Genomic DNA, 27,665 nt, shown 5'->3' on the forward strand with positions numbered 1-27,665 from the left:
GTGGACCATGAAATACTTCTGCCTCTAGGGTGCCTTTTGTATTTGCCTACATCATTCATCATCTGAATAGCAAAAGAAGACAGTGTGCAAATGGGATCCCATGTATAATGGGCAAAACATGAGTTTCTAATTTCCTTCAAGGGTAGCAGGAACTGTTAACTGGTAGGGAAGACAAAGCTTTTTCTTTCCTGGATGTGGTAAAATGCAATATTATATATTTGCATTTATGAATCTGAATCCATGCACTTCTTTGGTCCATGGGAGACACCATCTACTCTTGATGGAAATCATTGACCCCTTCCTCAAGGGAGAAACTTTTCTCCCTCAGGGGCAACACTGACTGGCAATGTAGAAACCCTCTAGAGGTACACAGATTCAAACTAATTACCACCCATGGTTGAACATCCATTCCATAGCAAGTTCCTAGGCAAGTTTGAGGCATTCACCTCAAAGCTCAGAGAAGGGATAACTTCTCTGCAAGAACAGTGGATATCTGAGCATTTGTATCACTCACATGATCTTGGGAATGCCATGTAATGACCTGTAAGTTGTTTCCTAAGAGAATGGATTTAACAGAAATCAAGAATAAAGGACAGTAGAATGGATTTTTAAGGTCATGGAGGAGTATAATACACAGTGTCTGTTAAAATATCATGTGTTGGTTGGACTGATTCTAACTCCGTTTCTTTAATATGTGAAGGGTTTTGGATTATATTTGTTTCTGGCAGAGTGTGAAATCCTTGCAGGCACTTTTCAACTGATATATTTATTAGGCATAAGGGAAAATACTGTCTGGATTAGGCATGGATTTTGGAACTGAAGCACATCTGACTATATCTCAAAGGTATATTGCCTGATTTAGAGAACTCACCTGTAAAAAATAATAAAAAAGCCCTGTTACTTTCTTTGTAAATATCTCACCAAGTGCTTCTTAAAATAATATATTTGAAACTGTTTACCTGTGTCTAGCTACTCTATTCAGTAAATATAATCTACAGATGAAAATTAAATTGTGTAAGTTGAGAGAATTGTGATATGCTTCAGTAAATAGTAATCAGAGAAAAAACATTACTGCAATAATCAGTTTTTCCCTTTTCTATATAAAATTAAATTCTGATGTCCATATATGTTAGGTATAGCTACACAGTTCTGTACATTTTGTCTGTGCATGTATTTTTTTTGGACACCTATATATAAATGCATGTTCATGCAGCAAACAGATTGATCCATTTGTTTAAATGTCTTGGTGCCTACAGCAAACTAAGCCATTATGCAGTTTATTAACAGGAGACTGCAGATGACTGTGTGAAAAGCTTCTTATTAATGATTATTTGAGAAATAAAATTATGGGAAAATGAAAATGCCATATCCAACTATAGCACAAAAGTGACAGTATTTGTATGAGAGAGTAACCAGTGTTAAACACCCAGACCCAGTGGTATGGCTGCACAATACTCTCACTACACAAAACTCACGGAAACATTAACATTATCAGTCTAATAAGGTGACTGTAAAATGGCTGTTTCTGAAGGACTGGGATTTTTTAAAGGTTTATGTTGGTGTATTTGGTTGATATAACAAGAGAAGCCAGGGAAGCAGGAAGAGATAAATAATTAATCCGTTAAAAATGAGGTTTCTCTAACATATTAGAAATGAGAAGTGCCCACAAAACCCCCCATACAAGTGACATATTACATATGTCAATTAAGAGAGCTGAAAGAAGAAGAGAGAACCCAGTGCCAGTTTCAGTTCCTAATCACTACAGCAGAGGCCACACAATCTCATCAGACTAAGTAAGAGGGAAGCCACCATCCTAGTAGCTGGAAAGAAAATATATTCCTCCATTCAGCTACAAAGGACCAGGATCAAGAAATGGCATGCTTGTGGAAGAGAGTCTCCTTGTTCAAGTGTAATTGGAACATATGCAGTAAATTTCTTGCAGTGAAATATATTCTTGGTTCTCCTACAGGGGCATTTGGCCAAGGAGAATCTCCATCTTTACTGGACTCAGAGAAGAACATGGCTACTGAGGATAAGGAAAAGGCTGAGGTTCTTAATGCCTCATTTACATCTGTTTTTATTAGTCAGACCACTTATCCTTAGGGTACTCAGCTTCCCGACCTGGAAGTCTGGGACAGGGAACAGAAGAAACCCCCCCACAGTTCTGGTGGAAACAGAGACCTGCTGTTCTACCTGGACTGTCACAAGTCCATGGGGCCAGATGGGATCCACACCAGGGTGCTGAGGGAGCTGTTGGATGTGATTGCTGGACTGCTTTCCATCATCTATCAGTGGTCTTGGTCAACTGGAGCAGTCCCGGATGGCTGGAGGCTTGCTAATGTGACACCGATCTATAAGAAGAATCGTAAGGAGGACCTGGACTATCAGCCTGACCTCAGTGCCAGGAAAGGTGAGGGAACAGGTCATCTTGAATGCAATCACATAGCATATGTGGGACCACTGGGGGATCAGGCCCAGTCAGCATGGGTTCATGAAAGGCAAGTGCTGCCTGACCAACCTCATCTCCTCCTATGACCAGGTGACCTGCCTGGTGGATGAGGGAAAGGCTGTTGATGTAGTCTACATAGACGTCAGCAAAGCCTTTGACGCGGTCCCGCACAGTCTTCTCCTGAAGAAGCTGGCAGCCCATGGCCTGGACAGGCACACTCTTAGCTGGATTGAAAACTGTCTGGATGGCTGGGCCCAGAGAGTGGTGGTGAATGGCGTGAAATCCAGCTGGTGACCGGTCACCAGTGGAGTTCCCCAGGAGATGGTGTTGGGGCACATCCTGTTTGATATCTTTATTGATGATATAGATGAGGGGATTGAGCGCACCCTTGGTTAAGTTCTCAGATGACACCAAGTTGGTGGGAACTGTCGATCTGCTGGAGGGCAGGAAGGCCCTGCAGAGGGACCTGGACAGGTTGGGTCAATGGGCAGAGGTCAATGGGATGAGGTTCAACTTGGCTAAGTGCCGGGTCCTGCACTTTGACCACAACAACCCCATGCCGCGCTACAGGCCTGGGGCAGGGTGGCTGGAAAGCTGTGCAGAGGAAAAGGATCTGGGGATGTTGGTTGATGCTCGCCTGAACATGAGCTGGCAGTGTGCCCAGGTGTATCAGGAATAGTGCAGCCGGCAGGAGCAGGGACGCGATCATCCCCCTGTACTCTGCTCTGGTGAGGCCGCACCTCGAGTGCTGTGTTCAGCTTTGGGCCCCTCACTACAAGAAGGACTTCAAGGCCCTGGATCATGTCCAGAGAAAGGCTACAAAGCTGGTGAAGGACCTGGAGCACGAGTCCTGTGACGAGCAGCTGAGGGAGCTGGGATTGTTTAGTCTGGAGAAGAGGAGGCTCAGGGCAGACCTTATTGCTCTATACAGCTACCTGAAAGGAAGGTGTGGGGGGCTGGGGTTGGCCTCTTCTCACAGGTAACTAGTGATAGGACTAGCGGGAATGGCCTCAAGTTGCGCCAGGGGAGGTTTAGGTTGGAAATGAGGAGACATTTCTCGTCAGAAAGAGCAGTCAGGCATTGGAATGGATTGCCCAGGGAGGTGGTAGCATCAGTGTCCTTGAGGGTGTTCAAGGAAAGGTTGGACCTGGCACCTAGGGATATGGTTTCGTGGGGTAGTAGGGTGATGGTTGAACCAGATGATCTTAGAGGTCTTTTCCAACCTTAATGATTCTATGGCAGACATCTTCAAACTGATCATCATTCTCATATTGTTTAACAGAACCTTCCACCAAAAGGCAACATTTGACAGCAATAAGCCATTAAACTTAAGAAGACAGTGCATCTCAGCCTGGCAACTAGGATACACTAGTGGAGTACACTCATTATCTAGACATCACTACAAACACAGTATTTATACAAACTGCTCTGGGAAATAGAGAAAATGTTTCTGCTTCCAGAAATTGTACAATATGTTATATGTCTGGAATACCATGCAGAACCCCCAGAAAATCCTGAACCAAAAACCAACACTTTTTTTTTTTTTTTTTTTAGATTGAAAGAGAGTTTTAAAAAAAGGTACACTGAAACTCCTACAACATACAAAGATAGAGAAACGGAAAATGGATTAAAAGAGCTGGAAGCAGGCTGTGTTTTTCATTTAATGGAGGGTTTCAAAGATTCTCAGAAGTAGAGTTCTGAATTCAGACTTAATAAGCAAGACAAAAGGCACTCTCCTGAAGTCCACCAAAGCCTTGCAAGGCTTTTGGGTCTATTTGTACCGCACAGAAACCTGGAGTGCTTTCATCTCGTGGTTTGAAGAATGTATTCCATTGCAGTCTTTGCAAAGACTGTGCAACATCTACAACTGTCTAGACTGGCTGCCATGAAGTTCAAGGCTCTGTATTTGTCCACACAACGTTGCACAGCATGGGTTTCCTCTCAGTGTTTTTTCGATCTTGCCCCTTCAAGATGTGTGAATAGTGATACAGCAACATAAGTTAAAATAGGCAGGTAAGTTAAAATGGCGGAAAGTAAAAGTGAAGATGAGGAATGTATTTTCCTCACTGCATTAAAGATGAAAGAAGATCCTCACACATGTTGCTATTCTGAATAAGCTTCATTCCCCTGCTTCTACTTTTTCAAGTACTTTCTTCTCTCTCTCTCTCTCTTTCTCTTTGGGGGGTTGGGGTGGCAGGGAGGAGTGTGGAGGGAGTGTTGGGTATGGATATTTGAGGATTACAGCTCATACAACTGTATGTAGTGTTATGTTCTGCAGTGCTTCCTTTCAATCAATTAGCTGCAATGAAACAAGTCAATATTTGCCAGTTTGGAGAGGATACCAAATTATTTAGGGAGACTGTCATAGATCATATTGGTGATTAGAAAATATTACCATGGAAATCCTGGCAGACATAGCTGCAGTCGCAAAGTAATCCCAGTGGCTGTGCCCTTAGTCTTTAGGAATAGCACCTTTGAAATGGCAGTATCAATGAGCTTTGCAGTGACTAAGTAGAAGAGCAGAATTATGCTAAAGGAGGAGTGAACATATCCTACTTTCAAACTCGTATATGGTGGTGATCAGCTTTAGTTTGCTGAGAAGCTGCAAAGAATTCACAGAAGGTATGCAATGGCAATATACAGGCTGCATGCCACCCATGTGTGTCAAACATGTCGACACAGCGGCATTTCACCCTAGACCTAACCGCAGTTTCCAGATGCAGGTTGGCCACTGCTGGAGGTTGGGGTTTGAGTGAATCACAGAATCACAGAATCGTCTAGGTTGGAAGAGACCTCCAAGATCACCGAGTCCAACCTCTGACCTAACACTAACCAGTCCTCCACTAAACCATATCACTCAGCTCTACATCTAAATGTCTTTTAAAGACCTCGAGGGATGGTGACTTGACCACTTTCCTGGGCAGCCCATTCCTATGCCTAACAACCCTTTTGGTAAAGAAGTTTTTCCTAATATCCAACCTAAACCTCCCCTGGTGCAACTTTAGCCCATTCCCCCTCATCCTGTCACCAGGCACATGGGAGAACAGACCAACCCCCACCTCGCTACAGCCTCCTTTAAGGTACCTATAACCACCATTACCTCCTGGTGCATTCCTGCATTACTTGCAGGCATTCTGGCAGCCTCAGGTATGTCTGATGGTACTGTGTGGTGCTGATCAATCTGGGCAACAGGCAACAAGTGGAGTGTGGTGCTGGGGGGCACAAGGTAGCGCCTGTGCAGATGGGTTTGCACACATTGGAGGTCTCTCCATTGCCTGCGTCTGCTCAAGAACACGGTTTGCGAAGCCTTTTGGCTTAGGTTGGGTTCTGTGATCTCACCTCACATGTGCCTAAGACCCAGAAGGGCTGCCAACGAGGACAGGTGAGGGGCAGGATCGTGGATGGTTGGGGCCGCTGCGTTTAACCTGACAGGGCAGCTGTGTTTCGAAGGCCACATAGGGCATTTGTGCCTGCATTCGACACGGGCATCGTGGACCTGAGGGAGGCTCAGCAGAGGGGAATGAGGGTAGCCAAGGGAAGACTGTTATACATGGGATTTATATTTATTTATTTATTTATTTGTTTATTTATTTTGCTTTGAGGAACAGACAAGAGGGTCAGGACGAAACGGGATTGTTCCTCTCTGTCATAAATTTCCCCCTGAAAGCGAAAGGATGACACACGAGGCGCTCGTGAAGGAAAACACTTTATTTATGTATGTATGTATGTATGTATGTATGTATGTATGTATGTATGTATGTATGTATGTATGTATTTATTTTAATGTCCGCCCCCCAGGCGGCACCGACCCCCCGCCTCCCTCCACCTCAACACCGCCCCCATCCGCGCTCGGCGCTGGATTGCTCACGCCTCCCCCCCCGGGCGCGGGCGCGGGGCTCGATTGAGGTGGCCTTTCCCTCAGCGCCGTGCCGTGCCGGGCCGGGCCGGGCCGGGCCGGGCCGTGCCGTGGCGCCGCGATGCTGCGCTGGCTGATCGGGGGCGGCCGCGAGCCGCAGGGCCTGGCCGAGGTAGGGCGGGGGGCGGCGCCGGGGGACCGTTGGGGCCGTTATGGCCGTTAGGGCCGTTGGCGGGGCGGGCGGGCTGGCTGAGCTCGGCCCGGCGCTGCCCGCTGGGTGCCGGTGGGCCAAGCACTGTGAGCCCTGCCCTGGGCTCCCCCTGTCGATAGAGGGTTTGGGGCGGAGGCTCGTTGCTGGTGCAGCCCGGGTGATTTCTGCCCTGCTTCCAGCTTCTCTCCTCGGTTTCTCGTCCGTACGTGGGGCGCTGAGCTCAGGCGTCCCTCACGGTGCCTTCCCTGGGTGTGAAGGAGACGGCGTCGCAGTTCCCTTGTCCCCGAGTCTGCTGGATTTCTTAGGTTGGAGTTAACAGGAGTTAATTAGCAGTTACTGGTGTTCTTCTAATGAATCCCTTTGTAAACCAGATGGGTATGAGGAAGCAGTTCTTCAGCTTCTGTACGTGAGCAAGCCATGGCAGTATCACAAGCAGCTTGAAACACCAGTATTTACTTCAACAGAAATTTGAGTTCATACCAGCGTGTTGTGTCAGGAATGGCACTGACCTGTGTCATCAGCCAAAACGCTGTTTGTATTATGGTTGTATTTACCAGCTTAGCGTGCAGCATTTCTTAAAAAGAAGACAGGAAATAAATAATAGCATTCTACGCTAGAAAGCTCCACTGGTGTTTGTTCCTCTCCAAAGTTTAAACTTCAGCAGTGTTTTAATTACACAGTCATTTGATAAAGCATGAGCATTAAGCATAATGAGCATGAAGCTGGTAGCAATACTCATTCCATTTGCTGAACAATGGTGTTTTGGTTCTCTGTGAAAAACTGAAAAATAAATATTTGTAAGGATTTGCCCTAAAAATCCTTCTTTGAGTTTTGGAAAATGGTTTCACCTAAAGATAGTCTCTGTAGCCATTCATTCTTTCTGTGCTCTTATAGTATAGATGAGGAAGTCCCAAAGAGTGAGTAGTAGCCTATGGACTGATTATGTTCATTTCATGTGCTACGGCTTCAGTCAGTCAGTCGCGAAGAGGCCAGGTCTGACAGCGTGCTGAGCAAATAGTAACCTCCAGGAAAGGTTTTTGATTTTAAATTCTGGAAACATAAATTTCTCGTTACCCATTTCTTGCTTTACTATGGAATTGAAAATCTTTTAGAGTTAAGCTTCTGAAGCTCTTGAGTTGATGGCCATGATATATGTTGTAAGCTGACTAGCTCAGGTAATGGAAATAGTCTTAACTGCAGTGGCATCCTAGTCCATGTAAGATGGTTTATTGTGCTACGTGGTAAGTACGGAGAGATGCCTATATACTTTCGTACCCATATTTTTTGGTAAGTTGCTTTAGAAAATACAACCTGTAAATGCTTCAAATCACTAGATTTATATGAAGCTCTGAAATTAAGTTGAGCATTGTGTTATTTTACCAATTATTGTAGTTGTGATTACAAGTCCTGCATGAAAAACTTCAAGTTGGAAATAGATTCCGTTAGCATCTGAATCTAATTTTTCTCTTCTAAAAACTTGGTATTGCTGCAAGTTCTATTAATAAATAATGTTTACTAAACAGTCTTCTTTAGAGAAAGAATGCACATGTAATCTAACACAAGAAAATACTAATGAGCATCTGAGGAGAGAATGGCTTGTTATGTGAAAGAACTGGAGGAAAAAAATGTTGTTTTGTTGTTCTCTGTAACACATTGCAGCACGGTACCTGTCAATATTCACAGGCATTCTTAGAACAGAATTAAAAAAAAATAAGGTTAGACAGGTTCAAAAGAAGTATCACTGTCTTATAATGAAGAGGAAGAATGCCAGGGTATAGAATTAGGATGTGAATGTTACAAGTTATGACTTTTTCAAAGTAGTGTTGCAATTGTTTTGTGAATTTATATTTCTGTTAGTAAGTGAAGAAATGGAAGTCTTCTAACCACTGCAGTGCTTATGTCAGCTGTTAAGTGCTACTGAGATTTCTCAGAATTTTTAGAATGCTGGAATTCTTTTAAGGGATGTTTTGATTTGCTTTTGACAGCTGAACGCATAGTTTCCATAATTGTCCAACTTTTCTTTATAACTATGAGGACTATACTTGCATTATTCTAAATTGGACCTGCTATTCTCACATAATTGCTTAAAATGAGGAACAGTTGCTTCATGAAATGCATCAGATAACACAAAACCAAGATGAAATCACGAGATCTAGCATTTTGACAACCTCTTCATTTTAAATATAAACACAGATTTCCTTCCTTCCTTATTAATTTTGTCATTCTTAACTTGTGAAATACAGCATCATAGTAACAATACAGAAGCAATAGGAAAAAAAAATATTACTCCTACAAGAAAATATTGACGTTCCTGCAGATATGTTTGTTTCTCATGTAGCATTACTTCTCATTTCTGCTACAGTGTTCAGTAATTGCAGTTTTACCATGTAGTTTCTGTGGATGTCTTTGAATTATAGACAATCCTAGAAGTAAGAAAGGAAGGATAGCAGGAGAGTTCTGCCACTGAGTTTCTACTTAGGTATACCTATATGCATTTAAAAAAAAAACTACGTCTAATAGCAAGTTGTTTCAGAATGCAGAAGACCATAAACACAAAAATATTGTCCTATATTGAAACAAACTGATGATTGAGATTAGCAGAACTATGATACCTTGAAACTGCAGTCCTATACAATGTTTTGTTGACCCTGCCTGGTGATCAGCTTGCTCCAAGTGATTGATAGTACTTTTAATTAATAGTCTAGTTGGGGTAATTGCAGATGCTGTTCTATAAAATGATTAATTGTTCTCTGTATTTTTCTAAGCTGTTGCCTTTGGTATTCCATGAACAGAGTACCAGTGGATGATTTATATATTATGTAACAGAACAGCATTATTCACACTTACTTTCAAGGTATTGGGATAATATAGGATTATATAGAATTTTAAATTTGAATCATAGATGAAAGACATGAGAAGTTCACAAACCTCCCAGGAGGATGTGTAATTTAATGAAAATTTGAATGTGTATGTACAGAGTTCTGAAGTTGGCTCCACAAGATAGCTGGAGCCTAAATTGGATTTTCATGTTGGTGTATCAATGATTAAAGCAGTACAAAATATTTTTTAAACAGAAAATGGTATGTTATGATTTGAAATACATGCTGTAGAAGGATATCATTAACTGGAAATAATAAGAAATGATCCTTTGTAATGATTTTCATTAAAGCAAAATTAAATTTCAGAAACCTAATTTAACTTCACGTATATCTATACACTTAAGTAGGAGTCTAAATGTAGATTGATAAACATTACAAAGACCTGATGAAAATAATTATGTCAGTACAAAATAAATTCGCTTTTTTTTTTTTTTTTTTTTTTAATTTTAGAAATCATCTGTACAGACCATTGGTGAAGAACAAATACAAAATCCTTACACGGAGCTCCTTGTGTTGAAAGGTCATCAAGATATAGTACGATTTCTAGTACAAATAGATGATTGCAGGTATGAAATTGCATTCCAAGTTGTTTTATAACATTCTTTGGAACGCTTTGGAGAATACTTATGAAAACATAGACATATTTTTAGTTTTCTGTTTTTGCTGGGGGAGGGTGGGAAAAGACTGGAATTAAAAAGGCAAGGGGTGAACACTTTTTTTACTACGTTATTACATCTTCTGGCATCTTTTGTAAGTTGTACTTTTATGAGAAGAGAATGTTGATGGAGTTATGCTTCTTGATTTGTTCCAAACAAATGAACTTGTCCAAATGAGCTTTGGACAGCTGTTATTTCACCTTCTTTTACAAAGGAATGTAAACTGCTTTTTTAGTACTGCCTAAAGCTGTGTGGTTGTTATACTTTCTTCTGAAACTCTAGTGCTTAATTCACTTAAGCTGTGGTTGATGAACTTTTTTCTGAAGTTCTCCAATCTTGAAATTTTCAGTGCTTTAATTCTGTGCAGAATGCCTACCTACTAAAATTCAAGATATGTAATATGGCAATTAGACATACCTCCTCCAATTTCCCATTTTTCAACTTGCTGTACTTCTTTGAAACCATACAGTTCATTTGTTTTACTTGTCCAGTTTTTAGCTTTGTGCATTTTTTGTACATTCCCTGACAGTCGTTGTCTGTTCTGTCTTAGTTCCTTGTAACTAGTTACAACATTCCTGCAAATTCTGAGGAAGGAGTCATCTAAAGACTGGAAAACTGATTATGAGACAGAGGTAGTCATTAGATTTACCGTTGTCACTTTGGAAGTGTGACTAGGAGAATGAGATAAGATACTTTTATGTTAGTGTAAAATTAACCTCACATGCTCTCTCATTTAACCTAATCCTGAAAGAGAGAAGATAATTAACTACCTTAAAGTGAGGTTGTGAAGCTTTTAGTCAATAAGCATAGTGACTCTTGTCTGACATGGAAAATTAAATGGAAACCTCTGAGAACTAAGAACATAAGTAGTAGTCAGGAGACTCTTTGTTAAGGAGCCGCAGTAATTTGTTATCTTGTATGGATGAGGAACAAAAGGATATGTCTAACATGCTCTTCAATGTACTACACAAATTTAAACCAAACTCTTAACCATGCTATATCCTCGCAGGATTCTATATCCAGCAGGCTATAACCATGCTATATCCAGCAGGCATTCTGTATAAATATTTATCTACAAGATACATAATTTCCAAGATGTATATAAATTCTGAGCTTTTCAGTTTTTAGTCTTAATGCCATAAACATATACCATAAAAGTTGTATGCATTTCCATAAAATTTATTTTTACATTAAAATAATCCACCGGAAGATTCATGTAAAAATGGAATATTGTTGTGATTTTTCCCACATCCTTCTCTTTTCAGAGAAGTTGCTAAAATAAACTTTCTTCAGATTATACCTTTCTGAAAACAGACAATGAATAATCTGCTTGGTCTTTATTGAAATACCAGAGTATTCTTAGATTGCAGGCATTTTCTGATGTAAAGAAATATTGTACTATTTTGGGCAGCATTGTATGTAACAGGTAAATTATTGAAGCTAAACTAATAGTAATCAGTATCAAGCTAAGGCCTGAATGGCTACATTGAAGATAGGTTATGAAGGAGCATACGGATAAGAAGTAAGTTGCATAGCTGGTTAATATTCTGAGAGTTTGAGGAGTTTAATAGAGTCGCTTCACTGGACAGTAATTCAAAGGTTTATTTATGAAGAATATGGTAGTTTATGGATTGTTAAGCATCTGATAATATTTTTCACTTGGTTCTTTTCAATAAAATTAGTATTGTTACTCAGCTTCTGAAATGTTTTTATTTAGTATCTGCAGCTATTCCATTGTGTGTTTTTTGTCAACTGTTGTAAGCCAAGTTTCACGCTTCAGGTCTTTAGATAATATCATCTTATTGAGAATTTTGCAGAAGGATTTTCTTGTTTTCTCAGTGGCTCAGCTAAAACCAGCGAGTGGAAAATTTTCTCAGATTGGTTTTTGAAGATACTAAATAAATCCTGTATAAATGTAACAGAAAGCTGTTTTTTTTTTTTTTCTTCTCTTTTCTTGTACTTTTTGAACATGAAGTGAGGGTTGTATTGATTGGAAGATCACTGAAGAAGGCTAAGCCTCAGCAAGAGTCTTCCAAAAAATGGACTGAGATAAAATTGCATGTAATACTCTAGCATTTGACACATTAAACTAAACAGAGTTCATAAAACATTTTAAGAATAGCTTTCTTGCTTGCTCATTTGACCATTCCTAGCTCTGTCAGGAAGCAGACAAGGTTATAGAGGATGGTGATCATGACTGGAAAAGAATCAGGTGACCCATGAAACGCCACTTTCATGAACAGGGTGTATCTGTAGGATAACAGACTCCACAATATACTTCTATACTTAGACAGAAACCCTAGTTAGGTGAAGAAGAGGAAAAATACAAAACAGGGCTTCATTGAACTTGTGTGCTGATGATTCATACTTGTACCTTCTTTCAAACACCAGTTTTCTCTCAGAATTTGTGAAGTGACACACAGTTCCAACTTTAGTCAAGAAAGGAACTGTAATAAAAGGGGTCTTGCTGAAATGTGAGAGTCTTAATATAGCAAGTTCTTGACCTTGTGACAAAACAAGGTGTAGTTCAGCTAAATGGCAAGTAAAGATAAGAAATTATTGTTATCAGAGATGTGCATGAAAGGTTGTTTTTTGCTTGGACCTTTTTAAAGAGACATGATTGGATGTAAAATAAAAGATGTGGGAAAAGTACAGTTGGCACTTTTTAACAAAAAAAATGAGGAAAGGAAGTGGGGTGGAAGGGAGTGCAGCTTTATGATGGAAAACTTAATCTTTCAGCAAATTTCACAAACATCATAACTGCAAAGTAAGAGTCTAAAAGAAAGGACTTTTTTCAGTTAATGAAACCATTCACAGCTACATAAAAAAAAAATGTAGTTGATATAACTTCATGACTTTCTTGCATACAATACACGTCTTAGTTATCGGTGTCTTAACTGTTCAACTCTTGTCAAAGGCTTAAAACAAAAGGAAAAAATAGAAGGCACATGTATTTGCAACTAACAACTGAATTCAATTTTCTGTGGAAGATTTTACTTCTGGTTTAAGGTTTCTTAACGCATATTACATCTTTACTGGGAAAGCTGATATGTTTGCTACAGCTTCAGTGTAGCTGTGGCGTTGATAAAGATGCAAATGTAGGAAGATACTTACAGATACTCACTCCAGCTTGGGGAAAAGATTGAGTTTAGGTCAGATTCTGTTAATGTGAATTTAGCAGTCATAACACTAAAAATAAAATTACTATTTTTCAATTCTGTGGTGCACTCTTCAGCTGCATTTTTACCAAAAGCTACATTTAGCACCAAAAATGTAGGTCCTTTGCAAGTTTCTTAAGCCACTTGTGTCATAGTAGAAACTTGGCTCCTCTATTCCTGTGCTGAACTCAACCTGTGATTTGTAATTTCTTTGATGTCTTGCAGTCAGTTGGCTCTGACTGGTAGTATTTGGTTTTAAGGTGTAGTATTACTGAGTATGTAAGATCTATCATTAATAAACAAGAGAATTGGTTCTGTAAAGTGGACTTCTATTTATAGTAATATGTCTTGCAATTCTTAAACTTTGTTCTTTATTAAGTATGTGTTGACATTATGTCCCGACTTCAAGATTTGAATTTAAAAACTAGAAACTAGTTGGGATCTATGGATATATATTTATGTATTTATTCTTTATATCAGAGTACAATACCATATAAATATTATTCTATAAATATTTTTCTTATGTAGTTGTTTTTCTTCTGTTCCATTACATTATTCTGTATTCAATATTATTTTTTTTCCCCCCCCTTATCAGGTTTGCATCTGCAGGGGATGATGGAATCATATTTCTGTGGAATGCTCAGGTTGGCTTTTTTTTGGGGGGGGGAAGGGTAGCATGGGTGTTTCAGAAAGGGTAAAGGTTGAGGAGTTAGAATTGCCTACTAGTGAAAAAGAACTGCGGTATGGTTTCAAATCAGAACTGCTATTTGAAAATGTAAAAGTTGGAGGGAGTCTGTCATCACTTGCAAAGAAGAGCTAAGAAAGTAAATGTGAGAAAAAAATTAAAAATTAAAGTGTATTGGGAAGGCGTAACGTTTTTATAGATACCAGGGATGAAATATGGACATGAAAGCAGAAGTATGTATAGTATGTATGAATTTGTGACTAATGCTTCATTTAAAATGTCTTGGGTCTTCACTGTAAATGTGAAGATGCTGAACGTGGAAACAATAAATATGTAGCAAGGTCCCTGGGCTCACAAGGCTTATGTATCTATTTTAATTTTAACTATCTCTTAGAAGCTTTATTTGCAATAACTGTTTGCAGTATAACTGAAGAGACTAAATGGAGAGCTAATGCAAAACTGCATTGGAAAGACATCAAAGTCCGTGAAAGTTAAACATTTCACATAGTGCCAAAACCAGGCCTTACTTGCTTGCAGTGATAAAAATCTTATTATAGTTTTTGAAAACCTTCTAAGATAAAAGAATTATCATGGAAAATGTGCTGTGAGTATGATAACCACCTTTGTACTCCTCTGCTCTATGTCTCCATATCATTGACAAAATTACTGAGAAGGGATGAGCATTAGTCTTACACAAGGAGTCTTAGTATGCAAGCTCATTAGGATTCTCATTAGGAAATTGAAAAGGGGGGCATAATGTACTGACTAAACTGTAAATATCAAGCATCCTAGTTAAGGAAGACAGAAATCTCAGATTGTAAACTTTTGTGGAAACATTCTGAAGAATTTATGTTACATGGTCGTGTAAATTTAAAATAAGGAAGGAGGAACTGGAAACTCTTTGTCTCTTTTGAGTGGTTTCTGTTAGTGCTTTGCTGAAGGCCTCTTATGATTCTGCAATTTGGAAAAGGAGATAATTTCTGAATATTCAAACACGTATGTGAGTATATATGTACTTAGAGATGTCAGCAGTTTATAGATGTAGAACTCATTTAGGAACAGAGTTCTATTTCCTGGTTCTGTAGGATCTTCATTACATTTTTGTTTAAACAAATCTTTCTGTAGTTTTAATTTAAAATTTAATTTAATTTAATTTAATTTCTTTACACTTCTGTGTTGTAACTACCCTGTATTGTAGTTGCATGATTGAAGCACCAATATGCTTCTGAATATTTGTTAGGTTCTGCTATCTAACTAAATGGAGCAGAAGTAGCTGCAAACCACCAGCGTAAAACTATAGATAATGTAAATAAATCTATCAGCAAATTGACAGTACTGTGCTTGCTGTAAAGATAGATTAACTTTTTCAAATAAGTTAAAAATTACTTTTTCTAAGAGAGGCTTTGTCAAAAAATCAGAGTTACTATAGTATTGGTTAAATAGGATGAATGGCCAGTATTTCCATTAAAGTGAAATTAGTATGATATACAGTTTTTTAAGTGCTTCCAGAGACTTTTTACACTTATGGTAACTTTTATTATGTAGCACTATTTGTATTTATACTTAATATGTTGTTAAGGTAAGATCTTGAAGTGTGTCAAAGGTCTAGTGAAGAATTAAATCCACACTTGATTGTGAAATTGGGATATTAGACTCCTAGAAGTTCTTGCTTTCAGAAGTAGTTTGGCACCTATGTCATGTGTTACAGTAGGTATTTTCCAAATTTTACCCTTAATTTCCTCTGTTTTTATGTTTCAGACTGGAGAGAAACTTTTTGAACTTCATGGACATACACAAAAAATTACAGCTATAGCTCCATTTTCTTCATCAGATGCTTCCAAAGAAAAAAGTAATTTGATTTTAACAGCATCAGCTGATAAAACAGTTATTGTATCCTTAGATCTGGAGAGGATTAAAAAAAAATTGTTTTTGTTTGTTTGCTTTTACTGCTAGCATTGACACAGGCTGCAGGTTGTTTAAATTTATTGGCTGATAATATTCAGTAGGTATAATTGCGGCTAGAAGAATTCTAGTGCAATCTAATCAGATGTAAGCCCTACTAGAATAATGATCCATGGTCATGAGAGGCCATTATTAATTTGTAATTTTGGCCAAATATTGAAAAGGCTATCAGGATTTGTAAGACTGTCTCCCCACATTCTTATATCCCAAACTTTCATTTAATTAAGAACGCAGCAGTTACATTTATAGTATATAATATTGTTTTGGCTTCCTTAATGAATTAAGTCAGGTTTGGGACTGCACTACTGGCAGACAGGTTCAAAAAGTGTCATGTTTCCATTCTACAGTAAAGGTAAGCCAAGGAAACCCTAGACTGGTCAGTCTGTTGTGTGCAATCTTTTCTGTATGGATCGTGAGACATATGGGCAGGTGCATTAAAATGAGCAGCAGTATTTGGTTTAAGTGAGTGACTTAGTGAATGACTGAGAATTAGGCACAAATTGTAGTTTCTTTTTGGAACTCTTAGTACCTTGATTTTCTTTTTGAAAGTCTATAGAATAAAGGTCATTTTATGGCTTAGTTTTGTTACTGGATTGGATAAAGCAACCTACAGTCAAACTAGTTCTTGAATGCTGTTAGAAAGATTCATTGAAAAATTAGGTTTTGCATTGTTGCTGGAAAAAAAGCAATGTGTAGTTAATTCTTTACTTCTCAAGAAATTAACACTTTAATACTGCATTTCTTAGTACTTACAGCTTTATTCCACTAAAGATCATGATAATTTCATTGAAAAATTCCCTGTAGAACTTTTGCAGGGGACATATATCTGATTTTTGTTCTGCAGTGTTTGACAGTTCTTCAAAGACTGGATGTATGGTTGTCTGGAGGGAGTGATCTATGTGTTTGGAACCGAAAATTAGATCTCTTGTGTAAGACCAGTCATCTTACTGATGCAGGTAAAAATGTAAATGACTCATTATAGCTGTTAAAGTGCAAGTAAAATGGATCTGTATAATGATGCAAAACCAACTTGGCAAATTCTCTTTAATTCTAATGATAACATTATGTATTAGAGCCTCTTTTTTTTTTTTTTAAATGTCAAACTCAGCCATTTCAAAATTAAGACTGCTTTTAATCTCCTGTGCTGTGTGAATTTTAGAGTATGTCAAATCTCAGTAACTGTAATATTTTACAATTTTATAACATTGTATTTATAATATTTTACAATAATGTGTGTTCCGATTAACTTGGTATATTACAGACCTTAGTTACTGATTTATACATGCTTGCTGTAGTGGGGGGTGATCCTTTGCTTGCTTTCTCTGGGAAGGAGAGAAATTAATATTTCTACTGTGGTAGTATCAGTATCTAATACTTATTAAAGTTTAGCTCTGCATGTGTTTAGAGTATCAATAATTACCACAGTATCCTTAATATTGGCTGTATTAGGACATAGACATCTCAGCCCTACTTAAAATAAAAAGATTATTGGTTCCCAGCTTCCACTCCTATTTCAAGTTCAGTGTTCAGAATTCTGCTATATTCTGGACCAAACCTCCTGCCTCTGCCTCCATGTGAGGTAATCTATTCACTTCCAGTGCTGTTTGACTTAGTGAGTTATGTTTTTATTCTGTTAATAACTTCTGATGTATCAGTTAACTGTATTTTATTCTGGTCAATAAATACAATAAATGTTTTCTCCCTTTTCTTTTCTTTTTTTTTTTTTTTTTTCAAAGGTATTAGTACTTTGGTTGAATTGCCTAAAAATTGTGTTGCGGCTGCTGTTGGCAAAGAACTAAGTGAGTATATTGCTTTTATGTTAAGTCTTCATGTTCCTCTGTCACTGACTGTTCATCAGAGATATCTGTAAAGAGCACACTGCTGGAATTGTATTGGACAAGTGAATGGTACCAAGGTGCGATTAGCGATCTTCCTCCTTTTCCCCTAATGTGACAATAAAGCAGACAGTACTGATCTCCTTCAGGAATTTCATTGAGATCTGCCATGATAATTTTTTTCTCAATTCTTTGTTCCTACTGTTAAAGTCATCTGTCTAGATCTGATTGTGGATATCAACATTTGTCCTGGAGAAAGTTTGCAACTCATTTTCAGAGCTGCTAAATACTAGGCTTCCCTACAGCCTCTGTATCCCAAGATCAAGACCGTGCAATATTGCCAATGAAATAATATGCAGACCTATAATGAGACAATGTGATAGTTTCTGATGTTCACTTAGGAGACAGGCTTTTCTAGGTATGCAAACACTAAATCATCTGCTAGCTGTTGGTAGGGAGTTTCTTACTAAGAGTATTTTATGAAAGTATTGAAATTTCAAAATATAGAAAAGGTTTCAAGAGAAAAAGCATAGCACTGAGTTCACAAAACAGTAGATAAAAATTCTGATCAAAGAATCAGGAGCAAATTAAAAATGGTCTTCTTGTATTTAGACTTAGGTATACAATGTAAACTTCCTTCTGAAGTTCCCATAGATCTTCAGAAATGCCCTTGAGTTAGCATAAAGAAATATCAAGACTGGTTAAAAGAAAGTCTTAATCCCTGGAAGTTTTGTTTGCCTCATTAGATACTGTTGCGTATTTTTGAATAATAGTTTTCAGTCAGATAAGTCTTAAAGACAAATGCTTCTCTTTTAGCTTACGTATCAATAAAGCTATCTAACGCTTTTCACTTCTGCTTTCTACAACTTCTGATGTTGACCAACTTTCTCAATTTCAAAGTTGCTAGGTTAAAATGTTTTATTCTACAGTGGCTGTAACTAGAGACCTGAAGAATAACACTGTAATAAATTATTCCAATTTTGTGTGTTATAAGAAAAGCAGTTAAAGAGATGGTCATAAGTAGCTTTGCAGATCTTGCACTGACTCATTTTTAATGTTCATTAATTTGAGTCTGTCTGAAAATGATGTGTTTTACTTAAGCCTATCTATATTTTACTCTGATAAATGATAAAGCTTACTTAGACAATTTCTCTCTATCTTGGAAGTCATTTTTAGGTTGATTGCTTCCAGTGATAAGTCTGAAGGTTGGAATATCCTTGAAGTAAAACGCCTTGTTGACCATCATGATAACATCTTGTCATTGGTCAGTGTCAATGGTAAGAGGGGTTTTACAGTATTACTTGTTCTGTTAGTTAGCGGTGGGATATTTCAACTATGCAGTTTTCGTTGGGACCAAACAAATAACTGTAATGAAACTTCAAAAATAGTAGCTGAACCTTCTGTGTAGCTGTGAAGGTAGTGAAATGTGAAAATATAACGGCTTTATTTAAGGATTAATGGTGAAATGAAGCCAGGAAGGTTATGATTCAGAAAAAGCTCAAAAGATAAGCAGATATAGGCTGGCACCTAGGTACATTATTTACAAGCTTTGGAAGATGGTGGTGCAATCTGTGCTGCTCATCATGGCAGATCTGAAGCTCTGTCTAGGCAAAGACTGGAGGTACCCATCCCTTTTACTTTGTTGTCTCCTCTGTTTGTTTTTTTTATGTTTTTTTTTTTTTGGAGTTCCCTCTGAGCCCAGGACAAAGTATTCCCACTGTGATAGAGAGTGGATATTTGTCCTTTGTCTTCTTTTGTTGGCCTGTCTGTTGCATGGGATCTGTGGTATAGAGATTGTAAGAAGCTGGAAAGAAGAAAACTTGGATTCAGTTAATAATGGGCAGAAAAAGACAATATTCTACCTGTTTTAAGTATTCTGAAGCAATTCCTTTCCATGTGTGATTAAAAAAAAACAAAACAAACAAACAAAAAAAAACAGAACAAAACATGAGCAGTTATTTCAGTCTTTCCATGAATTCATCTGTTTCGTTTCTCATTAGTGTTTCTGGTTGAGGCTGAGACATGGTTTGCTGTGTCTGAGAGGTACTGATAAACTTATCCAATGAATAGAAGGTTTTTACATATAGGCAGCATGAATTTCAAATATTTGTACACACTTCTGGTGGTGATCCTTGCTTTTGCCATACTGTGCCTTGTGTCTGATAAATATTCTCTATGGTAGTTAAAATTTTACAGGAGAGATCTCATCTCCTTTTGATCACCTAAGCTATTCTAAGTGATCAAATGAGTATCTTCTCAGAGAGTGAGAACAAACTCAGTTTGTTCTGTCAGTTACTAACTGTACATTTTATGTAGCTTCACTCTTAACATGAGCTCTCTTACTCTACAGGGTTCTGACGTTGTGTGAAATGGATGTATTATTTTATATAGTATGATTTCTGTGTGTTTCTTTTTTTCCCCTATAGATTTGACTTTTGTGACAGGTTCACATGTGGGTGAGTTAATAGTTTGGGATGCAATTGACTGGACAAAGCAAGCTTCTGAGTGCAACTTCTGGGACTCCTCTGTCCATCCAGATTCACAGACAGAAATAAAGTTATCCCAAAGTCCAAATGAAACTTCAGTTCAACACTTAACATGTGATGAGGAGGTAAAAAGCTTTAAACTGAGTATACTATTTCAAGTGAGCTAGCATGACCTTACCATAGAAATCTGAGTGCTTTGCATTTTTAGTTTGGTTGTTGTTCTAAGTAACAGAAAAAAGCTTCTTTAAAATGTACACAGCTGTATTTATGCAATCAGCAGTTTTTATACAAAATTTTAATCATTGAGGTAACTGAAGGTTGTAAGGTGCAGGTGGTGTTGGAGCTAACATAACAGCTTTTTTGACTAACAAATGAAAATTTATTACCTGTTTAAAGTACCACTAGAAAAATAAGAGAATGCGTTGCAATGGCATATGTATTTTGTGTGCCATGGTTCTGAACATGCAGCTTCCAAAATAATGCATCTCTTGAACAGTTACAGCTAAGAGCACTGTGGAATGAATCAAAGAATTGGCATGTGCAGGTGTACAGAAGTAAATAAATATCACTGCTTTTGTTCAGGCAGGCTATACTTAATTGGGAATAGCACAAAGATGGGTCCAAAATGTATTAGTCTCCTGTAATCATACTTAGGAGTTGTCCTAGGAGTGTTCAGTCAGAATACTCAGGCAGAACCCAGTTATTGTGCAGCGGTATTGTTGCTTCAGCAGTAAAATTCTTGGATTATTTATGTTTGTGAAATGTACCAACTATTAATGGGAAAAGAAAAGATGTTTCATTGTTGTGGTACAGTGGAATTCTGTTCTGGAGCCTGTATGTGCATTACTGAGTAATTATTAAGAAAGAAATTCCTGGAAATAGATTCAAAGATGTGAGCTAAAACAGAATAAAAGCTGTGGAAAAGCCCCAACATAGTCTGAGGGCCAAGTAGTCACTTGAGGTACTTGTATGTTTATGAAAAGAGGGTTCCCCCCCCCCCCCAAAAAAAAAAAAAAAAAAAAAAAAGAAAAAGAAACATTGAATGGGGATGAGGGAAAGTAAGTGTAGTTGTCTTTAATGTCTTTAAAGGTAGGATTTCCTGTTTTTTTTTTTTTTGTGGGTGCTTTAGTCCTGAAAGAGTAAACGTCAGTCCTGTTCATGAGAAGTTCTGTGATTGAGCTTCATTCAAACCATTGACTCATTGCTTGAAAGCTATACAAGATAGGGTCTACGAGGGAAAAGGAATTTTGAGAAGTAGTTCAGAAGTAGTTAAGAACATTGAATGGGATGGAAACTGAGGTTATTGAGGACTTTCTTGCATTCGTGGAACTGAACTAAACACAAATTGCTGCAGAATTTCAGACTACATGAAGGAAAGGTGGTACTACATCCTGAAAGAGAATGTGCATTTAGGGGAGATCTGTCTGTCAAGGTACCTTGTTGGCAGGCGTGGTAGTTAGGTAGATAGAGAAGAACTTGTCTCATTTGTTACTGGGCTTGTAGGCATAGCATCATTCAGAAGGAAATGGGTTGGTAAAGGTTTGGCAATACTGAGGAGTGTATCTGCTATCCTAATATGTATATGTGTGTTTTTAACTTCCCAGTTAAGATCAGTTTACAGTTCATTTCTTCCTCATCTGTTATTTTCATGGGGTTGAACATGGCCAGGGTTTTGCCAAGGTTTGTGTAAAAAGAAACATGATCTGTGAAGAGCACCTTTTCAAGAGTTAAAATGTTATATAAAACTAAAGAACCTGTCTCAAAGTGGAAGACAAAAGGAGAAAAGGCTGAGATGTAGGAGTGAAAGAGTGATGTGGAAAGGACATTGAATTGACCTTTTCACAAAACTAGGAAAAGATTAAAAATGGGGTTAGCATTTTCTCCTTGATTTGTCAGAATCCTATTAGAAATCTGTGCTTAATTTCAGAGGTATCAGATCTCCCAACACGGGTGTACATGAGAAGAAAAATGTAATTGGACAGAGCATTGAGCTGTTGTATGTTCAAAGTTGCACTTTGTTGTGCTTTGCTGAAGGAGAGCATTGAATGTAAAATCCTTCCAGCTCTTCACAGTATTGTAATACCTTTCTGTGAGAGAGTTCTTTTTCTACACTTCTCTTAGTGGAGCCCATGCCCTTGGGCAAGACTCCTGTGTGAACCTCCAGATAAATTAAAAAAAAAAAAAAAAAAAAAAAAAAAGCCAAAACCACAGAACAGCTTCCTGAATTCTCAGGAATTTCTGTGATAAAACAAGAGTTTGTCAAAACATTGATTGTTATTTTAATATAAGAATGTTTAATTGTAGAAATGTTTTAATATATTGGTATTCTTGGTTTCTATTTATACTGTAAAGTATAAGATGAAAATACAGAAATGAAATAATTGCGTAGAATGTAGATGGGTTTCTCTCATTTCCACAAAAAAATCTATATTTTTTTTCTATAACTTGTTTCTGTAAGTCATAAAGCAGTAACATGAGGACAGAAACTAGCCAGATAATGTTGACAAGATGACATCATAGCACTGCTGGAAATCAATAACATGCAGGGTGATATTTCAGTGTCTGTTTTTGTAAGTTGTTCCATTGAATTTTCTTTCCAGTGTGTGTTTGCTGCTGTTGGGAAAGGCATATACGTATATAATCTTCAAATGAAGCGTGTGATTGCCTGCCAGAGAACTGCTCATGACTCCTCTGTACTGCACATTGAGAAGCTTCCAAACAGGTACAAGTCATGATACGTTTTATCATGCAATAAAGAAATGCAAAATTTGGAAGGGTGGCTAGATACAGTCTGCAAAGCTGCATCTAATTTCTAGGGCAGGGACTTGATCTTTAGTTTGATCTGTTTTCATAATGTAGAGCTTGTTGATCTGTTTTTGAAAATAAATAATTATAATTCAATGTGAAACAACTCTAATCTATGCTTGATGCACAGACTGTAAGTAAAATGTGTTGGCTATTTGCAAATCAGACTCAAACACACTTTTGTCTGCATTGTGAAAGTACAGCTTAACGTCATGTTGCTTCTACAAAGCAAAGACCTATGGCAGATTCAGAAAATATTTTTCATTTAATATTTCAGCACTGTCTAAATGTTTTAACACAAAATAATAACTTCAAGCCTTTGTTCATTAGTGTTGAATTTCTGGCTTGAACTTATTTGTGACAGCTAAGTTAGAAATTCGTGAAAATAAAATGAACAACTTGTTAATAATCCAATCGTAGTATTTTTAGATCCTTTTATAGTCTTGTTCTATGAAGCAAAAATGTAGTAGAAGCTAAAAATTAGGGTCTTGATCTTGTAAATGCATGTACTATTCTATATTGTTTATATGTAACAAAAAGGACTTTTTTGTTATTTTTCCATATGTAAAAAATATGGTTTTGCTTAGTGAAAGTCAGTCTGTGTGCCTTTGTTTGCAGAGTCTAGATGTGTATTTCATTTTAGAGTGGTACTTATTTTTAAAAATGTGTTTTAAAATGTGTTTATTTTCCACCTATTTTGCAAGTTCATTATATTTTGTCCTGTTACAAATAGTTTATTTTGTATGGAACATCTGGATGTCCTGCTACATAGGAGAGACACCTGACAAACTTCCTGTGTCTTTTATAAAAACTTCACCAGGTGACTTGTGCAGATAAGTATCCATGCTAGTGTTGCTTATCAACTGTTTTGACAGGCAGCTGATATCCTGTTCAGAAGATGGCAGTGTTCGCATTTGGGAGCTCCGAGAAAAGCAGCAGGTGCCAGCTGAACCAGTCCCAACAGGTTTGTCTATAGTGGGGCTGGGAGGTGGGGTGAAAAGAGCATTTAGAAGAGGAAAAGCAGGGAACTCTATACAGGTGTAGAGAGGCTTCTGAAGGCTTTGCAAGAAGCGATAAAGTCAATATGTTCAAACAACTGAGACAGGTGTGGGAGGGAAACTAGAGAAGACATCAGGCATACAAGCCCTCCAAGGTCTGATTTGAGAATTTAGAAGGTCCTCTGAAGCAGTTATGGGCCATAAACCTTATCTAGGGTTTCCTGTTGTATTAGCTGGTGAAAAATTATTACGTCTCCTTGGAAACTTTGATCCACTTCTGCTTGTACTGGGTACCCTACCAGGCAAGAGTAAGTAGTTGCAAGATCTTAAGAGGAAAGCTAAAGGCAAACTTGAAAATGAGCAGCCGACACACACACACACACAAATTCTCCTTGAACTTGCAGGGACATTGGCACTCACTTGGAGACTGTACCCAACCTCACTTGCATTCTAGTTGCAGTCGTCAGGGCTACTTGCTATTATTTTAGGAAGCAGTTTTCCTAAGCATAGGCACTGCTTGCTTAGTGCTTGCTTCTCTTTGACCAGGCCAGCAGCTTCCCTTGGTACTGGTAGTTGTGGGTTTGGAGAGGTGGTCTGTACAACATAATTGGTATTAAGGATTGGGAACAGTAAGGAGCTATTTTCTCATGGATTATTCTCATAGAGTGTAGAATAGTTTTGAGAAGGGACCTTAAAGATCATGTAATTCTAACCTCCTTTCCATGGGCAGGGACACTTCCCAGGAAGGGACCAGGTTACTCAGAGCCCCATCCAACCTGGATTCTCCCTTCTCAAATATTTTTATTAGAGCTGTGAGTGATTTTGGTGATGTATTTAGTCTGCCCGGCTGTTCATGTGCTGGGGCACAGATAAGTGTTTTCTTGTGGAATTATCTGAAGGAGAAGTCAGTGGACAGTTTGTACAAATGAACAATACCAGAAACTTACTTGCTACCTCTATGCAGTAATCAACGCATTAGTGCAGGACATGCAGGGAAAAGATTGGCACCTCTTGTCCCTCTTCTGAGGACAAGAGACAGCTAGTCAATTTAGGAAGACAGAGCATTATGGTCCTGCATCTGCCTTCCCTGAATAGTTAGTTCATTTAAGCATTTACTGTTTTTCCTGCTAAATGCACATATCATCTTGTTCAGATGAGTAGTTTAATATTTGCCATATTGCAAGTAAGAACAAGAGTCAAAGTACCTATGCTTCCCTCCACCCTCAGGATGAATAACTCTGATGCAGAAATGCTGTGCAGTAAAATGCTTCTGTTATTTTGCCATGCAGACTGTCCTGCTTTTAGATTTTAACTGACTCCCATAGTTCTCTTCTTAGCTAGAAGATACACATCTTACGTGATTTTTTTTTTTTTTCCAAAATAAAAGCTGTTTCTTCCCCTCCCAACCCCCAGGATTTTTCAACATGTGGGGATTCGGAAGGGCAAACAAACAGGCAAACCAAGCTGCTAAGAAGACACAGGAGAACACAACTATGCATTTTTTGGAGCTGGTTGGTGATTTGATCGGTCATTCATCAGCTGTGCAGGTTGGTCAGCTTTAGTAAGAAGAAGAAAAAGTGAATTCCATTTACTGATGTAATTTTCAAAATATTCCGTAAGCAGCTGTAACTTTTCGGCTGTCTGGCTCTGGAGGCTGGGAATATGTTTGTCACACTGTGGAGTTGTGTGGGATAACTGGGTTTTAGGTCCTTCTAACTTCACCAGAAACGAGGTGACCAGTAAATGTGCACATTGGTTATGTGGTATATATAGCACAGTGTGAAAACAGTAAATTACAGTTCTAATGAGAACTCAAACAATGACTGATGCGTGAGGATTGTGTCTATAGGTGTACGTGTAAACACCACAGAAAATCTGGTGGCATATTGTTTTTTTTTGTAGTCTGCAAACACTACAACTGGGAACTGTATGTTTGTTCCAAATTTCATCTTAAGTTTGCAATCTAAACATAGGCTTATAGAAAAATGAAAACTATTCAGGAATTTTAGCCTAATGTGGCATTTCATGACATCTCAAACATACAGAAAGTATATGCTATAATTTTGGATACCTAATGTTCAAACAGAACCATTTCAGATACATGTACTTGTTTAGTCCAGCTTTACACTGAATGTTTAAGCCAGCTGACAATATCATGTGAATACCATGCTAATAGTAATGGTTTTCTTGCAGATGTTCCTGTACTTTGGTGAACTGGGACTGGTTACATGCTCTGCTGACCACCTCATTATCTTGTGGAAGGATGGTGAACGGGAATCTAGACTACGGAGTTTAACGTTATTTCAAAAATTGGCACAGAATGGTGATTTGCAGCTCAAATTTTAAATAGCTTGAATACAGGCTAAATATCCATAAACTGGATGTGCATTAAATGTGAGTGTAAAGGAAACTCTGAGCTACTGGAAATGTGACTATCAATAAGGTTTACACTTAATGTCATGTATTATATTGGAATTTTTATGGCTACTACTCTTCTCAAAGGAGAATTTTGCATGTTGAAACTTACTTGGCTTTATCTGTCAGCAGAAATGGTGTTCCCTTAAACGACTGAAGATAACGACAACTCATTAAATAGTTTCTAGTATTATTCCTAATGTTTAAAAAATTCATGGGTGGATGTCAAAATTAAGAGTTGTTAAAAATACTTAGCTGGGTGATAACTGAAGCAGCTGGAGCTATTCCACAGTGCTCTGTGTGGAAAAGAGGCACAAGAATGAACGGAAGGCTTTCTGCTTTTTTTTTTTTTTATTTACCCTGAGCTGGTGGAAGGGGGTGGGGAGCAGAATGTGGTCCTCATAATCCATGAGGAAATGGTTGTTGACCTGCTACAGCAGTTGGATGTACGCAAGTCGATGGGGCTGGATGGGATCCACCCAAGGGTACTGAGAGAACTGGCAGAGGAGCTGGCCAAGCCACTGTCCATCATTTATCAGCAGTCCTGGCGATTGGGGGAGGTCCCAGTTGACTGGCGGCTAGCAAATGTGACGCCCATCTACAAGGGCCGGAGGGCAGACCCGGGGAACTATAGGCCTGTCAGTTTGACCTCAGTGCCAGGGAAGCTCATGGAGCAGATCCTCTTGAGAGTCATCACACGGCACTTGCAGGGCAAGCAGGTGATCAGGCCCAGTCAGCATGGGTTTATGAAAGGCAGGTCCTGCTTGACGAACCTGATCTCCTTCTATGACAAAGTGACGCGCTGGGTGGATGAGGGAAAGGCTGTGGATGTGGTCTACCTTGACTTCAGCAAGGCTTTTGACACTGTCTCCCACAGCATTCTCCTCAAGAAACTGGCTGCTCTTGGCTTGGACTGGCGCACGCTTTATTGGGTTAGAAACTGGCTGGATAGCCGGGCCCAAAGAGTCGTGGTGAATGGAGCCAAGTCCAGTTGGAGGCCGGTTACTAATGGCATTCCTCAGGGCTCAGTACTGGGGCCAGCCCTCTTACATACCTTTATCGATGATCTGGATGAGGGGATCGAGTGCACCCTCAGTAAATTTGCAGATGACACCAAGATACATGCATGTGTCAATCTGCTCAAGAAGGCTCTGCAGGAGGATCTGGAGAGGCTGCACCGATGGGCTGAGGCCAACTGCATGAAGTTCAACAAGGCCAAGTGCCGGGTCCTGCACCTGGGGTGCAATAACCCCAAGCAGAGCTACAGGCT

General features: G+C 38.6%; 1 protein-coding gene across 1 annotated transcript; it reads left to right on the top strand.

The window, feature by feature from the left end:
- Positions 1-6,306: 6,306 nt before the first annotated feature.
- On the top strand, positions 6,307-26,564 carry WDR41 (WD repeat domain 41). Its single transcript, XM_084504840.1, has 13 exons — positions 6,307-6,477; positions 9,846-9,961; positions 13,805-13,853; positions 15,653-15,784; positions 16,146-16,208; positions 16,701-16,812; positions 17,593-17,655; positions 18,858-18,968; positions 20,118-20,302; positions 22,778-22,899; positions 23,858-23,946; positions 25,394-25,527; positions 26,174-26,564. Exons 1-13 carry the CDS (start codon positions 6,427-6,429, stop codon positions 26,324-26,326), a joined length of 1,380 nt encoding a protein of 459 aa, XP_084360966.1. The 5' UTR covers positions 6,307-6,426; the 3' UTR covers positions 26,327-26,564.
- The last annotated feature ends 1,101 nt before the right edge of the window (positions 26,565-27,665 follow it).

This window comes from Aythya ferina, assembly GCF_964211825.1.
Source record: "Aythya ferina genome assembly, chromosome: Z".
Classification (NCBI taxonomy): domain Eukaryota; kingdom Metazoa; phylum Chordata; class Aves; order Anseriformes; family Anatidae; genus Aythya; species Aythya ferina.